The following is a 19,223-nucleotide window of genomic DNA, read 5'->3' as shown; positions in this document are numbered from 1 at the left end:
CACAAAGGCAATGTTAAGTAGATCACTTGGGCATTCATCACAAATGAGAGTGGTCGTCAAAGTTTGACACATGCTGGTATGTGGCAAGATGCCTGCGGGCCTGTAGATTCTAATGTAAACATCATTATGGTAGCTGTGGAATTCAGCCTTTAATCTGAAGTGAAAGCTGCTGAACAAAGAAAACATGAGGAGGCAGAGCGAGAGAGAGGCTGAGAGAAGGGCCCCTGTGGTTCTGGGGTCATGGCACTTTAATGGGGGAATGCTGATGCTGTCATTTTTAACACACTACATGAGGTTCCGCTCTGAACTATTGGCAGGGATTGGGGATTGTCTGCTTTTGAGAGATATGTTTGTGTGTGCTCAGAATAATTTTAACCTCTTCTACAAAAAATCCTAAATAACTAAATTACCATTCTGTCAGGCAGAAGAATAAGCTTCTGTTGTGTGTCATGATGGTTATTTCCTATTGTCATTTGAAGGTTTGATTTGGAAAAATGAAAGCTTTATGACAACAACAACATAAAAGTAAATGTTGATGTTTTGTAGTTACAGTTTTTTTTTATTGTTTTGGTGCAGTTTTCACAAGCAATTGGTAGATTTTCATAACTCTTAGTACTAATATCACAACAGTGCACTTTTTCAAACATTTCAGCATATTTTCAATTTTGTTAGTACAATACACAAAATCACAAAGTTTCCTTTTTACAGCACAAAATAAGTGTTTCATCTATATAAATGTTTCATTCCCAGTAACTGCCTTTCATAATGCTACTATCAAACTTTTGATCTGCATCTCTTTTCATTCTGTTTTATACATTTGTCTGTTATTTAATCCAACTGATCTTAATGGTTCATCAGTGGATCATTAGGTACACCTACAGTATAGATTTCTATAGACACAGATTCTATAGGCATAGTTTCTATAGAACTTATTTGGAATTTCCGATATAGATAACCAAATGTAATGAGTTTATCTTAGATGATGACCACAATTTTCATTGTGTGAAGAAAGAGAGAGAGAGAGAGAGAGATACAGATACAGAGGGATTTGAAATTTGTGAACACAGTAAGACAGAGTAAGGGAAAAGAAACAGTCATTGTATAACTTCAGATTGATCAGAGATGAATCAGAAGAAGGGAGACGGATGGCATCGTTTTACATTATAGTATGCCATGTGATACTGTAAACAGATTATTATGGTAGAGACTGCCACATTACTGTAACTCACCCTTCATCTGTAAAGATCAACTACAGTATAGATTCAGTCATATGGTACAGTGAGATCATTTACTAGACTGGGTAAACCCAGCCTGATCTGCCGGCGATTTGATTTCGCCCGGCAACTCAGTCTGGAAACCCGTACATTCATTTCTACTGCGTCTGTTATACTTTTGCGGGAACCAATCACAGACTGGCTTATCCACCTTGCTCGCTATTGGCAGGTATAACACGATGACGATAGAGAAGCGACGGCAAGCGCGACGTCAGTCCAATTCCTTTTAACCTCTCGATGATGCTGAATGACTTCTTTAGTTTAGCAAACAAATCGCTCGAGTGGGTGTAAATATTTTTTTTGCACAACCTGCAAAAATCGCTTGATGCCATTGCTGCTTCTGCAAACCGCTGATCAATGCTACAAACCAATACAAACTAAACCTGTCTGGAGTTTTCGCGTAGCTCTGCAAAGTACGTCACTATCCAATTGCGTGAATAATGCTTGTTGATCACGCCTCTTGTGCAGTAGAAAATACATACAGACTCTCCAGACCAATGTTCAGTTTTAAATTGAGCTTGGTCTGGTGATAGCCAGACAAATCATTTACTGTATTGGCAACAAACTCTGTTCTAGTACAGAACATTATGACTGCATGTGTCATACTTTACACCTTTTGATAACACACTGAATAGATACTATTACAAACATTATGGATTTTATGTCAGTTATGCAATTTAGGTAATGTAAGTGTATTTTCTAATGCGGTATCTGTAGCCTGTGTAACTGTAATTATTTCAGCAATAACGGTGATTTGAGACATGTATCTTGCATTGTTTGCTATTGAATTAATTGATTGTTAAAAGTATTAAATTGAAAGAAGAACATACTGTTGAGATTAAACCAAATGTTCTCATTACATATTACAACGATCTTGTGTTTTGAAACGAAAAGCATGACTAGCTGTGTTAGAAGTGTGATCAGTTTGGATTTTTGTACTAAGAGTTTTGAAAATGTACACCTTAGATGTGAAAATAGTACCAAAGTGAATAAAAAAAATGTAACATAAGTGGTGCTTTGCAAAAGTCTCATCCATGAGCACAGCAAAATCCCCAGTGTTAAATTAACACCCCAAAGTGTACATATGAGTCCATCTGGCCGGGTGTTAAAAAGTAACACTGAAGTAGTGTTAAAGTTAATGAGATAATTGATTGATGATTGAGTGATGATTGACAATTAGTGGAGACACCTGATGTTAATAAGCAGAATCACTGAAGGTAAGAGAGAAAAAAGGTGTTAATTAATGTTTTATGGAATGTTTCATTTCAAGTCACCATGAAAGAGGTCAGCGTTTGCTTTAGTTGGGCTCTTGACTCTTTACCTTTTATTGTTAATTATTCTCTGGCTGCTCCAACTTTGTGTTTGTCAAGCACATTTGTTATGGTCAGAGAAAATAGCATCTGGTCACAATATAATTTGATGATGATATAATCATCATATGATGGCCTGATGTTGTTTAGAGTCTAATTCCCTGACTGTGTGCTTGATGTGTAGCTTTAGTATTAATGATTGTAGTCCTGTGATTTTACAGCTTGAGATCCAACAGCAGTATTATGTTTTTTTTTTTTTTTTTAAGAATAATACATTATGCACTGAAGCTTCAGTGTTTAAACACACACAGACATCAAGAATCAGCATCTGATTCTCAAGAACGGTGACGATAAATAAATACAAAATACTGACTAACAGATCAACTCTGAACATCACAAAACAAGCTACTGTCACAACAAAACAACAGAAAAATAAAAGCAAACATGAACAATCTATGAAAATTACAGGACAATTCAGCTGCATAATTTATTCATGCAGCAATGCATGATGGGAGCCATGGATGAGTTTTGATTGGTGGCTCCCATCATGCACTGCAACATGAAGCACTTTGTTTGATTGTCACCATTGTTGAGGGTCATATGCTGATTCTTGATGTCTGTGTGTATTTTAAAAAACCCCTTCAGATTATAAAAGCTCTGCTGGATCTCAAGCGGTAACAGAGATTTGCTATAAAGAAATAATATAACATCTATATCACCAGTTAAAACTGGATGTCACCAGTGAATCTGGCCATTTCACAATGAGAAAACACAATCATTATGACTGTGATTCCCAAAGCATTGTAAACCTAAATTGATCAACTTTGGCTTGCAGCACTTTTGGGAAACACAGCTCAGAACATAGTTTCTCTGGCCATAACAAATGTGCTCTACAAACACAAAGTTGGAGCAGCCAGAAATAAATTAATGTTAATAAATAGAGTCAAGAGCCCAACTAAAGGAAATGCTTTTCACCATCATGGTGACTTCAAACTAAACTTTCATTAAAACATTAACATCTAAACATCTGTTAATTCTCAATAAGAACTTTTGTTGATGTATGACAGAAATCAAATCAAACTGGTTAATAATAAGTGTAATAATGTTTAATGGCTGGAAGTCAGTTGTAGTTGTTGTGTCTCTCGCTTTTTCTCTTGTTGTTTCTTCAGTGTTTCTGCTTATTAACATCAGGTGTCTCCAGTAATTGTCAATCATCACTCAATCATCAATCAATTATCTCATTAACTTTAACACTGCTTCAGTGTTACTTTTTAACACCCAGCAAGATGGACTCATATGTACACTTTGGGGTGTTAATTTAACACTGGGGATTTTGCTGTGAGTCTAGAATGTTGCTTGATGAGGTGTAGTGGTCAAATAATATATATGATGATGCCAATATATCAATATATGATAAGGCTATATGCAATGTTTAAAAAAATCCAAATATCGGCCAGTAAGTCTTTTTTGTTTGTTTGGCAGATGTTTTGGAAGAGGGACTTTTATTTTGACAGCTGAGAACTGAGAACGCCAGCACCTGAACACACAACGCTCCCATTCTCCGTTTTCATTAGTTTACTGTCTCTGTTTTACAGTTCTCTCTAATATGATAATTAAACTGTTAAACAAAGTAAATGGTATAAGAAAAAGAATTATAGCATTTGCTAGAAAGATAGAAAGACAGAAAAACACTATACTTTATCATTTACTGTCAGCATTATATCATTCAAACAAATCTTGAATATCTAATTAACATTTAATTTCATAAACCTTGCAGACTTGGTCGAATTAAGCTGTGAGATCTTCTGTAGTGTGCATTTGTAGACTGCATGAATGTGTGTTACTCTGTGCGTGACGGTTGCTCAGTGCCAATTCAATATGGACAGGAGATGTGTGATTGACAAACTTTAAACCTTTGATTTCAAACTATATCCAGTTGGCCACTCTGTCATGTTCATGTCATTTTCACTGTGCTGTATGTAAAATTAGTGTTACCTTGTCTTTATTTGAATATATATATATATATATATATATATATATATATATATATATATATATATAATTTTTTTTCCTTACTGAGTCCCCTGTTGGTTACAGTGTTTACTTAATTTTTATTCATTTTTTTAGACAGTTTCTTTGTTTGTGAAAAATACTGTAACAGATGTTGCCATCTTAAAGGTGCTGTAGAACGTCTTTTTAAAAGATGTAATATAAGTCTAAGGTGTCCACTGAATGTGTCTGTGAAGTTTCAGCTCAAAATACCCCATAGATTTTTTTTTAATTAATTTTTTTAATTGCCTATTTTGGGGCATCATTAAATATGAGCCGATTTAGGCTGCGGCCCCTTTAAATCTGGCGCTCCCCGCCCACGGAGCTTGCGCTTGCCTTTAACAGCATAAGTTCACACAGCTAATATAACCCACAAAATGGATCTTTACAAAGTGTTCGTCATGCAACATGTCTCATCGTATAAGTATGGTATTTATTTGGATGTTTACATTTGATTCTGAATGAGTTTGAGGCTATGCTCCGTGGCTAAAGCTAACATTACACACTGTTGGAGAGATTTATAAAGAATGAAGTCGTGTTTATGAATTATACAGACTGCAAGTGTTTAATAATGAAAATAGCGACAGTCTTGTCTCCGTGAATATAGTAAGAAACGATGGTAACTTTAACCACATTTAACAGTACATTAGCAACATGCTAACAAAACATTTAGAAAGACAATTCACAAATATCACTAAAAATATCATGTTATCATGGATCATGTCAGTTATTATTGCTCCATCTGCCATTTTTCGCTGTTGTCCTTGCTTGCTTACCTAGTCTGATGATTCAGCTGTGCACATCCAGACGTTAATACTGGCTGCCCTTGTGTAATGCCTTGAACATGGGCTGGCATATGCAAATATAACATAAAATGTAACAGTCGGTGTTATGTTGAGATTCGCCTGTTCTTCTGAGGTCTTTTAAACAAATGAGATTTATATAAGAAGGAGGAAACAATGGAGTTTGAGACTCACTGTATGTCATTTCCATGTACTGAACTCGTTATTTAACTATGCCAAGATAAATTCAATTTTTAATTCTAGGGCACCTTTATGTATAAGCATAAGCATAAGTTCAAATGATTTATTTCCAATTTTTTAAATATCAAGAAATATAAATATAAATTGTATATTGGCTTTACATTGGCCATCAAAAAAAAAGTAAATAAATAAATAAAATAAAATATTGGTCGACCACTAATTGTCATGATCACCGTCTGTTCCTGTCACTTCCCGGACTTCATTCCCCATAATCCTCTCTGCTAATGACCTGCACTCACTCCACCAATCACTACACTAATCACCACACCCAGCTGCCATGCATTACCTGGACTATAAAAGACTCACACACTCTTCGCCTGATTGCAAAGTCTTGTTGCCTCAGTGTACAATTCTAAGCGTCATTTCCCAGTCTGCTTGTTTGTTACTGTTTCTGCCTGATTCCTGTTTACCCATTGCTGCCTGCCTCGATCCTTTGCCTGTACCCTGACTACGACTCTGCCTGTTCCTTATTGCTCCTGTTTGTTCCTGTTTGACCCTGCTTGTACGACCACGCTCGCTTTTAATAAAACACTGCATTTGGATCCCCTGCCTGAGTCTCCCAGCGTTACACTAATAAGGTGTTTTTGGTTTTTGCTAGGTGGTGACTTATTGGTCAAAAGAGCCCGTTTTATCATTCACCAGGCAAAAACTAAGTTCATTAATCAGCACATGTCCATTTATGTCCAAGTAGTATTAAACTTCATATTAAAATTGCCAATTAAAGGAAAATAATATACAAACCAAAATATGTCCCACCCACTGTCCTGTAACACTGGCGGAGAACCACATCGGTATTCTTTACAGAAACGTAACTGCGCCCAAACCACAATTACATGTGGAGAGATTCGTTTACATAATTGTTGATGGGAAACATTTGTTGTTGCTTTATTATCAATTTTGCTTCCCTCAAAAAAAATGTTTCTTTAATTTACTGTAAATGTTTGTCTTTGTGATTTTAGGTGGATTTTTTACACAGAATGGGCTAAACGGGTTTTTTCAGATATTTTCTGACAGCATGTTAAAACAAACCACAAAACACAATTCCTCATCGTGTGAACTGCTTGGGTGGAGTGTGTAAAAAGACATCCATGAACTTTCCCCACCTGACCTCAGAGACTATATTGCCCAATCAGTAAGGCTACACTTCTGAGGCTCTGAGGCTACACTTTTTGCCAGTGCTTGAATCCAGAAAACTGAAGGAATGTTTCTTTGTTAAAAATCAGTGTTTTTGAGTAACTAAAGTTAATGGCACTAACTTAACTACATTTTCAGCAGTTTATTGGTTTTCAAAATGGGAGATGCAGCAGTTTTGCACTTGTTTAAAGACTCCAAGTTAAGTTGAAGGTTTACTGTCTGTATGCGACAGTGACAGCGGGGGTGGTCCCACAGGAGCAGATGTATTTTTTATTTACAGTGGGGAATGTGCAGGAAGGCCTGTAATGGCACTGTGGCGCTCTGTGTGCTGATGCGCAGTGGCTTGCCCCCTCTAGCAGTAACGGAGTGTGTATTTATGGAAAAGCCTGTGGACTGTAACCTGAGGTCATAGCCCTTAACTCAAGCAGCCAAGATTAATTCTGACATGGTTTGCCCATGAGTCTCTCTTACTGAACATTTTTCAGCTTATTTGTTGTGAATGTGAAAAATATCCATCAAAGAACGCCAATGCTGTCAAAGTAGAGGTCAAACCACTTTTTTCCAATTTTAAAGCAGAACTAAGTAACTTTTTTTACCTTCATAAATAGTTTTCTAAGTCCTTACGATGGTTAATTGACTTGTAGTGGTGTGTTTGAGGCGAGCACTAACCCCCTCTGGCACGTCTACGCCAGAAAACAGCACTTGCAAGTTGAGCTGCGCCGACCCGACACAATCTCGCCTCATGTTCACGTTCACGCGAGAGTGACAAAATGCTTTACGGTAATTCAAAACCAATGTATATATTATGACTTTATAAGACAATTTCGAAAATTACCCACCTCCATCGATATTTCTTGTACTGTTTTAACAAAACTACTGCGCTGGTGAGCGTTGTAGTCGTTGTAGTCCAGAGCTGCGCTTGGAGTATTTACGACAGTGTGATTCACTGAAGGAACCTGTAGGGGGAGCTTCGCAAATCTTACTGAGTGCCGCTTTAAATATCCGGCTACCCTGAGAATGTCTTCCAAATTAATAACAAGGTAGTCAGATATCAGTGTTAGGATTAAATATAAAGTAGCCTGTTAACTATGAACATGTTTCATACGGATCACATAATCTAAGAATATTTAATTTTCATTTGAATTGGTTTGTTTAAAAGTAGAAATTTCAAGAGACGGCAGAACGTACATCCTGATTGTTTTCATTATTTTACAAAAGCACAATGTTTTGATGTTATTGTATTTTTACAGTTTGCATTACTTTTATCTGTATGACCAAAATGACAGAGTATTGTAAATTAAATGCAAGTGATCGCACTGGCGCCTCCGTGTCATGCAGTAAGCACGCTTTCCACACAAGCATTTGATAATAGCGCCAAATAATAGACTAACATTAGAGTGAGTGGATTTGTAAAGTTGCTACTACTTACATGTTACATAAGCCATATTTGAGGTTGATGAATGATAGGCGAATGTTTGGATTTCCTGCCGTTAATGATCTCTCCCTCATGGACTGTGTGATTTCACCACTTCCTGTGGAGTTTTTTTTTCTGCCACTAACAGACTAATAAAATCTTGATTGACCAAGCCTGTTCTAGTTGACTATCAGTTAGTCGAGTATCAGGGGGCAGTCCTATTTCTGTTACTGTTTGACAGCCAGAAAATCATTGTTTTTTTTACCTGTTTTGTAAATTACAGTAAAACCCAACAAACTTGTTTTTGTGAAATATTTTTCTTGAATAGTGTGCCTGTCCTGACCTATCTTTCTATAAAATAAAGTATATGGCCTTATTTTTTATATTTTGTTTCCAAATGCAATGACATTCATATATTTTAACTGTGACTTTTTGGGGCCACTGTACTTTATATCAGGGACCTCAATGCTTTTGATTGTATTTTAGTTGATTTGCACTCTTGACTGCTTATTTACTGTCACACCAACCGACGCCCATATGTCTCCAAGCAGTCTGAGTTTTACCACAAGAAAACACATTTGCACACATTCACATTTACAAGCACTTTTAAAGGCCTGGGCCTACAAAGTTAAAAAAACACGTGCTTAAGGCAAATGAAAAAAAAAAAAAAATTAAGTATAAAGAGCTTACACTAAGTGAAATCCTTGACACCCTGGTGTGTAACATGAATTTAAAGGAATTTTCCCTGTCTTTCGCCCTTCTTTTCCCCTCTCTATAGGAACTGAGGTATATATCTACACTGAATGAAGTCTGTGTGCTGCTGGTTTAGAATGTCATGATAACATCAGCCTGACTCCGCTCTGACTGCGGCAGGTGGGAGCCCAAGGGTCAGGTAACGGTGACATTGGGTCATTGTATGCCCAAACACACGCACACACACACACACACACACACACTCTCACATGCACATTCACGCAGAGTCTGTAGGGAGATGTTAGCTATGGAAATTTCCGTTACCCTTGGAATGAGGCTGATTATGACTGCTTGTTTAAACACTTTGCCTGAATGTTTTTCCCCAGTGTGGACACTGGGGTCTTTGAGAGAACGGGAATGGACTACTTCCATCCCGTTTAGCTCTACAATTTATTCACTGCAAAAATGTATTCACTGCAAAAAAAAATAAAAAAAAATAAAAAATTGATTTCTAGAAAAAATAAAAATTGATTGATATTGAATGTTGATATCTAAACTAGTTCATTTACTAATGAAACAAAATTGTGTCAGTTAATACAACTTGTTTTCTGACAATATATCTTAAATTAAGTTGGATATTTTTATTGCATTTTTAAGCACACACTTCACTATGTTTTGATTACATTCAGATTTATGGATTTGAAATATAAACTTGTATGTATTCAAAATGATCTGAATCATAAACACTTATTCAGTTTTGTTTCTCAAGTAAATTTTCAAGTATAAATATCTAAACATCCTTTAAACAAGATAGATATTTTACAAAATTCACAAATGTCGAATTAAGTCTTGTTTTTAAATCTAACAGTTTTTGTGAGGTTTCTGGTTAAAACAAAATACCATTTTGTTTATTTTTTAGCATAAACATTAACAATCTCTTAGCATTTTGTCATTTGCCTTTCATTGTTCAAAGATGTTGGGATGTTTCCAGGATTCCAATTGGTTATGAAAAATAGACTTGACTTATTAAGATATATTCAATGAATACAAGTCTTTTGAATTTTTTTCAAGTGTATTGACCTTGGTTTAAGGATGTTTTATTTTTACTGGAAAATGAGACAAAAATATTATTTAGGAAAATTGCAGTGGTAGGAAAGCTACTTATTACTTAATACTATGCTGAGAAGTAAGACTTTGATACATTTTGAAACAGATTCCTTTCCTCTGTGTGAAACACTTTTTTGATCGTTTCACTCTTTGAATGAAGCAAATTAATGAGTTGTGGCACTGTGTACCCCTGAGTGATGTGATGTTGATGTAATTTTGTTATGAGAAAAGAAGAGATCAACCGAAGAACAAATGCATTTTAAATGACTCTTTTAATGTCCTAAAGTGGTTCTTTAAATCACAAGATGAACATTTTAATTAATCAGCCTTGTTGTTTGGAAATATCTGTAAAAAGACAAACATCCTCAAGCCAAACAACATTTGGATGTAACTAAGACATGACCAGCCTTTCTGAGTGTAGCTGTTGCATAAATGTGTACATGCTTGTATTGGCACATTTCTGCTCTCTGCAGAGCCAGGCCCTTAAAAGTGTCTCGCCTTTGTGTTTGATGGTTTGGGTGTTCATGAATAATACTGCTGCATTGTGTTATTGAATTTTAGCTCTATGCCCTTAATCGCTTTCAGATATAGTGCTTTTCTTTGCTCAGAGACCTCATCAGTATTTACTTCTTGTTCAGTATCTGTCATATTATGTTTTTCAGTCTGTGAGTGAGGACTGAGTCAGGAATGAATGAAGAAGCGCTGCTTTTGATTGACGGACAGCTTGGTGGGAAACAAGGCCTCTGGAGAGCGAGAGTCCGATAACAGGAGTGAAAGCATCGCTCCGGCAATATCATCTTTCAGTCTTCACTGCCACTCGTCTTTCACAACATGGCCTCTGCGGTAGCACCGATCTCTTCTGTTGCTGCCTCTTTGAGGACATAGAAAGGCACCACACACACGGACACATTCCTGCACACTGCCACAGAGGGAAGCTGGGGAAGTGTCTTCAGACTTGAAAGTCCATGATAGATGGACAAACTGTGTTAAACATCAGTACCGTCACCTTTACAGCTAAGCTACTGTTTCCTGGGACTCGCAGCACAATGAACGTTTTAGGAAGGTGCTGTCTCTGATTTTATATGTTTCTGTTCAACATCAAAGGCCAATGCGTGTGGCTCGAGAGCCCATCATGGCCAGAACGCTGCTGAAGATCCACCGCTATTTCCGGCGCAAACCGGTACGCTTCTTCACCTTCATCCTCCTCTACCTCACCGCTGGCAGCCTTGTTTTCCTTCATTCTGGCTTCTCCAGTGATACTTCCACCACTGGCACCTCTGGAAGCGGTCGTGACCCACTTATATCCGAAGGTGGGGGCGGCACAGGTGGTGGGAGCTCTACCTCTGATGGTCTGGGGCTCCTAGGGAGGGTGTTTAAGGAGACACGGAGATCCCCCCGGAGATTTGGACCACCGTGGATGAAGGAAAATGGAGCACAGGATGCGCCAGAGTGGGCCGGAAGAGGAGTCGATCATACCAGTAGTTGGAGCCATGGAGCCAAAGGAAGAACCACCAAAGAGATGGATGACGGGAGAGGTAGGAACATTTCCCTCACTATGGAACCAAAATTTTACATCTGTTTTAACTTCTGTCATAGACAGATCATCTTGACCATTGACCTGATGTTATTAAAAACTTAAAGAAGAATGTTTAGCAAAGCTATTGGACAAACCAGTAGCAATGTATTTCCATACTAGTCCAACCTGGTTAATACTACATTGCAAAAAAAAAAAAAAAAATGTCCAGCCAATGTAGCTGGTGAAGCTAGTTGACAAGCATAGTCTCTTTAATGAAGCTGACAGACCAAGGATGACTTTCTGCTTAAGCATTTAAAACACTGCTGTCAATGTTGGTCTTTTCATCTCATTATAGACAGAGTTTTCCTTATTTAACAGAATACCTTCCACATTCTCACACATATGACACATGTGGTTATGTGTTAAAAAAATAAATGATTAATGTTGCACTTCTGTAATGACGCAAACCACAAAGCACAGTTCTCCTTGTGATGATAGCAACTTCAGACACTCTCAGTGGAGAAGTAAAGGAGCGTCTTAAGGGAGGAACTTTGTAATATAATAACACTGAGTATGCGTCGATTGCCAAAAAGATTGCAAAAAGACGCAAAAGTCTTAGGCACGTCAGTATTTTCACCCCCCCAAAAAGTTTTTAAGCCAGTTATTTATATATTTTGTTGTAGTGTCTGTAGGAAATATCAGTTTACATTTCCAGACATTCATTTTGCCATCAATTTTAATAATCCAGTGAGATTTTTGAATACACAAGAAGTCTGACAACAGCCAGTGCTCCACACTTAGATCTGATCTCACATCATCGAATCTGTCTGTGATTACATGAATAAACAGATGAAACTGAGACACACTAAATCCAGAAGAACTGTGGCCGTGTCTCCAAAACGCTTGAAGAAACCGACCTGCAAAGCTACCTGAAAAACAATGCGCACTTTGTACCTGGACAAAAGCTGTTTTAAATGCAAAGGGTGGTCACACCAAATATTGATTTGATTTAGTTAATAGAAGTTAATTGATAAATAAAATCTATTTATGACAGTATTTTTGAAAACCTTCTCACTTTACAGAGTTCCTAAAACTCTTCACAGTACTGTTGCTTTGCAGGTCGGTTTCTTCAAGCGTCTTGGAGACACGGCCAGAGTTCTTCTGGATTTAGTGTGTCTCAGTTTCATCTTCTTCATGTAATCACAGACAGATTCAATGACGGTGAGATCAGTGTGGAGCAGACTCCTCGTGCATACAAAAATCTCAGTGGATTATTACAATTAATGCCAAAATGAATGTTTGGAAATGTAAACTGATATTTACTACTGACACTACAGCAAAAGATATAAATAACTGGTTTAAAACCATTTTTGGGGGGTGAAAACACTAGTGTGTTTGTATGTGTATATATATATATATATATATATATATATATATATATATATATATATATACACACACTCTTATTTAAAATATTAATTATGATATATTTATTTTATTTACATGATATTTCATCATATTAAAATTTAATCTGTGTGACTCAAGTGCTACAGGGCATTCCAAATTAGCTTATTTTTGTCAGATTGAAGTGCTCGGGGTGTAGTGAACACTGCGTGCCCTGTGAAGCAGAACGCAGCTATTGATTAGAACGATGGCCCTTCAAGATCAGAAGAGAGCGATTTAGCGTGTCAGTGGTCAGTTGTCAACGACAGGCCATAGTTGAAGCTCAGTGGAGTATGGCAAACCGCTTGTGTCTTAATGTTAAGCTGGAGGACTGAGGTGCCCTTTTGGTGACTGTTGAAGTAAATAATGAATGTGTATACATTTTTTCTAACGCTAGAGTAGCACATTCGAGAGCTGTTCTTAGTTCATAGCCTTTGACAGATGCTTGATCTCTCCTAAAAATCATATTGCTAACAGTTTTGTCTGTGTTCTGTTCCTGTTTTGCCTAGTTGCCTAGTTTGTTTCCATGGTAATTCATTGAGTTTGCACATATTCCTAAGTTATGTTAATCATCACCGGTCTATTTATGCTGAGTTTTCCTTAGTTCTTTTTTTTCTGTATTCTTTGTTACGTGATTGATTGTGATACCCGTTCCCTGAGCTTTCCTGTGCCATTTAGATTTATTTATTAAAGCACTGTTTGCTCTGATTGTCGTGGTGCACTTTACACCGGACATCCGCTTTACAACAGCAGGCACAAAATAGTCTTAAAATCAAGTGTATGATATTTATTTTATTTTATTTTTTTAAATGAATAGAATAAGCAAAATTTTATATTATAGAGAAAATATCCTTGATCCATTTAATAAAACCTAATGTGAGTGATCCTAAAGATAGCATTTATGGTTATTAAAGAATTTTAACACTTATTCACATTCATGGGTTAGTCGTGTGCAAATGAAAAAATCGGACTTTCTCAAGTCCCCAGTATTCCTGTAAATAATTGTAAAGTCAGTTCATTAATCTTTAAAATAAAAGCTTTTTCTTTGAGGTGATGCGATTAAATATACATGATGTGACCTGCATCATATTTGGTTTAGTAGGAAAGTGTGTTTGAGGGTGTTTGCTGAAGGTCTTCTTAGACGTAAAAAGCTGAAACATCCCAGTTATTTATATATCGCTCTCTCTCTCTATATATATTTATTTTTATAAAATATATATTTACATATATATATATATTTTTTTTGAGTGCTTGTCAAACAGCTGACCAACAGACACCAAATATCTCTTTTGAATCAACATTCGATATTATCATCCCTAAAGGTCCATTCACATAAAGAACATTATGTAAATTATAACAATATCTAGTATGACAGCTACACTACTGTTCATGAGTTTGTTTGTTTTTTTATGTTTTTGAAAGAAGCCTAACTAAGGCTCCATTATTTTAAATGTTCTGTGATCATAACTGCTCAGTGTGCTTTAAAGTAGGGAGGATTTTGATTGGCTGTCTATGTGTTTATTGTTCATCAGCTGGAAAAATTATTTTGAAAATGATTCCAACAATATTGTGCATTTGTGTCCTTACAGTTGTTGCATGGAAACGGCTATTATCTTGAAAGGTAACATTTTATGGTTATAGATACAGTTTATGGTGTGCACAGACTTTGCATTTCCTCGTTGAGTCCAAAGTAAAATCTGAAAGACTTCATGATTGCTTTAGTTTACAGGATGCACTTTGCAAGTTACTTATATCATAGTGAACATTACACCACAAGAAACAGCTTGATTGAATTGCTAATGTTGGCCCCTTCAGAATTGAATCATACTTCTCTGTGAATGGACTACATCCAGGAAAGTCACCACAGTCCCCTGTGCTAACTCACTATAGTTCAAACAGAAACCCACAAAAAGGCAAAAGAAAGCCAATTAGTGGATTGTGTAAGTCTCGGGTCATTAGCTTTATCCATAGTGAGGTTTGAACAGATGGTTCTCAAGTGTAACCCTCAGGGCTTCTAGTAAAACACTGCATGTTTCACTTTTGACAGTCATTTGTGGCATGACTTTAGCAATCAGCCTCTAATACAGAGGAAGCCACTGTATTATAATTGTGAAGATTGTGTCTTTGTGTTTGTAAAGGCACACATTTAATCTCAAAAGATGTCAAGGACAGAAACTTGAGTTCAGCCCCCAGCATCCGTCTACAATATCTTTGATATCAACAGCACCAGATGTGGTGACAGTACGTAACAGAGGTGGAAATACACGACTCTCACTCTGTCTTATATTAGCTCACTTATTTCATCAGCCTTGTGGTCTGAACTACATCAAACACCCTCCATCATTGTAAAAAGTAAATCAACAATTGATTTCTTCTTCAGTCTCCTAAGTCTCACAGAGACACTTTTCCACAATGAGAGGAAAAAGAAAGGGAAAGGAAGTCTGAGTTTTACCCAGTGTTACCCAATAGTGTTTAACATGTAAGACACGTGGAAGTTAACTTTTACAACCCTCTTTACTTTCGTAATCAAATGTATTTTTGGGTGAAACAGAATTTGATTTAAAGGAACTAGAGATTTAAACATTTCAGAGGAAGTGATTATACTTGTTTAATATTTATATAATATATTTATGTAATTGATTATGTATTGAATCATTTAGACCAGGGACATGTATTATTAAGCAGAGGGGGTCAATTTTGATGTCATGTTGTTGTGTTTCTTTTTATTCTTCCATGTTGTCCCTGTCTCAAGTCTGCCTCCTACAGGACACTTTTATTTTACACTGTTCGTGACTAAAATGAGCTTTCATAATAGTAATATGGGGGAGACTGGAGCTAGCTGTCATCTGTATTATTATTATTATTAATAATAATCTAAATTCATAGAACAAATATATATGTATACAATAATAATGTGTAATAAATGAAATATTATTATTATAACAGACAAATACCAGAGACACAAAAGCAAAGAAAAGGCTTATAGTTACAAAGCTTCAACCTGCTGGTTAAGAAAATAAAATATAGAAGCAAGTACAAGTTTAAAGAAGTGTAAAAACATAAAACAGTTTTAATTTTATAGGCTATGATTTTGAGGTTTATTCAAATATATTATGTGAAACTATTATAACTCATCCCTGTTCACCTCTTCATTATTTTTCTTATATCCAGAGCAAACGGTTCATGCAGAGAGCTCATCATGTGAGAACAGCAGAGCATCATTAACTCTGTAGTTGTGCTGCTAGTGAGAGTTTCATCGATGCACTTTGCTGCTCCACAGAATGGCAATACAATGTTGAGTGAATGGAGCTTGACTTGTAGATAAAGCAGATTACCGAGCTTGCCCTCTGTGCCTGCCAATACGATTAACTCACAGACCGCCATCCTGCTCGCTGCATTTTAGACAATTGCAATTACTTTAATGTTGTACTGGTTAGTATGTGTATATGACAGAACCCCTCTTCTCCAGCTCATCTCCGCTATTAGAAAATACATTCAATCCTAATGGGTAGAGATGAGATTACAGAAAGAGCATGGATGTCATGCAGCAGGGCATTTTTGGGTCATTTGTATGTGTGTGTGTGTGTGTGTCACAAATGATGAGACTGATGGAGCAGATGATGCATCAGTGCATCGGACTGTAAATGTTTTCAGAACAAAACGTCCAGAACAATGTGGTCATATCCAAACTGTAGATGTTTTTTAATGTTTTGTGTCACAAGCTGTTAATATTTGGAATGGCATTCTCTATATGGTAGCTAATCACAATATGTGATGCCAGACTGTTAGCACTTGTTAAAATTTATTTTTTCATTTAATCTTCAGAGGATCCATAATTGGATCTTCTAATCAAATTAAGCTCTTTATAAAGAATGTTAATTATCCCATTTTGACTTGTCCCTTAGTTTTTTTAAAAACAAGCAATATTCAGGTGCAACTGTGCAAACAGTAAAATACAAATACAAATTAGTGCTATTTAATTATATTATATATATAAATTTAAATATTATACGTGTATTAACTAGTGTGAATAATAAAATATTATTCACTATATTTAAGATGTATGATATTTAAGTTTATATTAAGGAACTTATCCAATATTATTCTCATTTTAAAAATGATCTAATTCAATTAATCTGATGCTTTGCATTTTTAAATTATGAATTAAAACAAATTAATATTAGAAATTCCCTAATCCAGAGCAGTCATGCAGATCTGGCTGTGATTTCACTGTTTGGCCACTAGATGGTGTTGGGTTTCAACATTAGTTATTATGAAACGTGCTTTGCAACCTTGAATTTTTCTTGAATTCATTTCATGAATCAACAGGATTTACTCATTAAGAGGATTCATATCAGCACTAATTTATTTTTCTAATTCGTCATACTGGAATTAAAAGTGATTTTTTTTTTTCAATATCTTTCTCTTTTTAGCAAAGTACATTGGCTGCTATGTTGATGACACACAGAAACGGGCTCTTAGAGGGGTGTCCTTTTTTGACTACAAAAAAATGACTGTGTTCCGTTGCCAGGACAACTGTGCTGAGAGGTATGTCAACTGAAACTTTTTATCTCTATGTACAAGAATATGCATACACATTTGCATCTCAGTGACACTTTTTTTGACTTCTATTGTTTATATTCTCAGATTTTCAGTGCACTAACCTCAAAATAACTGAGAGAAACCTTTCATTAAGACATTATTTAGTATGTTTATTAAGCAGTTTTCTTGATGGCCAATTAGAAGATATCTGCCCCCCATAATGCAACTGATTTCAAGTTTTACCATTCTTTCAAGATAACATTTCCTTCCCACAATGTTGGTAAAACCTCTCCTGCACACCCAAACAAAACCCAAACAAATGCTCGAGTTATCACGTACAAATACACATACATACACATTATGAGTTCGTAAACATCATAAATATGTAATTGCTCTCAGTTAATGCCCCTTCACTGACAAGACTAATTTAATACTAATTTCCCTGAGTTTATCTTGTTTCCTTGACCTCTAATTAACTCTGAGGAGATAATGATCAGTTATGCTGTTTCCTCTGATGGTCCTTTGATTGTCACAAAGATTAGTGCTTGAACACGTAGTCTACTCACCATGTGCTCACCAGTAATTCAAAATTTTTAATAAGTTAAAGGGATAGTTCACCCTAAAATGAAAATTGTCATCATTTACTCATCCACAACTTTCTTTTTGCTTGGAACACAAAATGGGAAATACTGAAGACCCATACCGATCACTCTTTTCTGAGGGATTGCAGTGAATCGGAACTGAAGCTTTCATGATTCAAAAACAATGAAGACCAACATGGGAGTAAAGGTGGTTTTAAGAAGCCATATTATAGCTTTAACAGAGGAACAGATAGAAATTTAAGTCGTTATTCACTTTTAAATCTGATCTTTTGATAAGTGGTTTTAAACCTTTTTGACTCCAAGGCACCTTTTTTTACTCACAATTTCTACCTGATAAAATATTTTAGATCTGGCATAACTAGAAAAATGTATATTTATTATAAAAATAGAGAGCCCATGGCACTCTAAGATTGCATTCATTTACATGATTTTTCCAAGTCTAAATCTCACTTTTAAAATTAGGCCTCCTCATATATCCAGGTTTTGTGGAGGGAAAAAAACCCCAGCAAATGTATTCAAAATTCCTCCAGTTTTGACACAGGTTTGGAACAATATTAGGGTGACTAAATGATGATTAAATTAAATGAATTTTCATTTTTAGTTGAACTGTCAGTGTTGCTTTTTCATTTTACATCCTGTTAGCACTCTTGCTTCCTTCCTCTTTCCATAGTTCCTCTACCCTGCCTGCTTTCCAGTGTTTCTTAACACTGCGTATCCATTAACACCAGTATACTGAATCACCTTGGAAAAGCCACAAAAAGAGAGAAGGGGAGGGGGAGGGGGGGAGTCTAAGGGATTTTGACACCAGGACTGCTTTGAAGGAAGGAGTGAGATTCAACATACTGTAAAGAGGACATCTGTCTGTATTTAGTGCTCAATGCTCCCTTGTGGGCCAGATACTGAAGAAAAACAATCCTTTGTTTTCTCTTCCCCTCTGAACAAAATAGGGCCTATTAAACTGACATCATGCATCATGTTTAAAAGACAGGCTCTGTATCATGGACTGATCCTTTAAAGCTTTCAAACTGTGGTTCAGCTTAGGGCAGTTCTCACATTTTTGAAAAGTCTGAAAACAACTGCGTAGAGGAAGGGGATA

General features: G+C 36.1%; 1 protein-coding gene across 1 annotated transcript in view; it reads left to right on the top strand.

Moving 5' to 3' along the window:
- Positions 1-19,223, top strand: part of wscd2 (WSC domain containing 2) — a 56,326-nt gene that overhangs the window by 22,943 nt on the left and 14,160 nt on the right. The window contains exons 3-5 of the mRNA XM_048187085.1: positions 9,003-9,116; positions 10,687-11,559; positions 17,417-17,531. Coding sequence (XP_048043042.1) covers positions 11,133-11,559; positions 17,417-17,531 — 542 coding nt within the window. The 5' untranslated portion in view covers positions 9,003-9,116; positions 10,687-11,132. The remainder of the gene's footprint in view (positions 1-9,002; positions 9,117-10,686; positions 11,560-17,416; positions 17,532-19,223) is intronic.

The sequence above is a fragment of the Megalobrama amblycephala genome, linkage group LG4 (assembly GCF_018812025.1).
Source record: "Megalobrama amblycephala isolate DHTTF-2021 linkage group LG4, ASM1881202v1, whole genome shotgun sequence".
NCBI lineage: Eukaryota > Metazoa > Chordata > Actinopteri > Cypriniformes > Xenocyprididae > Megalobrama > Megalobrama amblycephala.
This window is presented reverse-complemented; position numbering and strand designations above follow the sequence as displayed.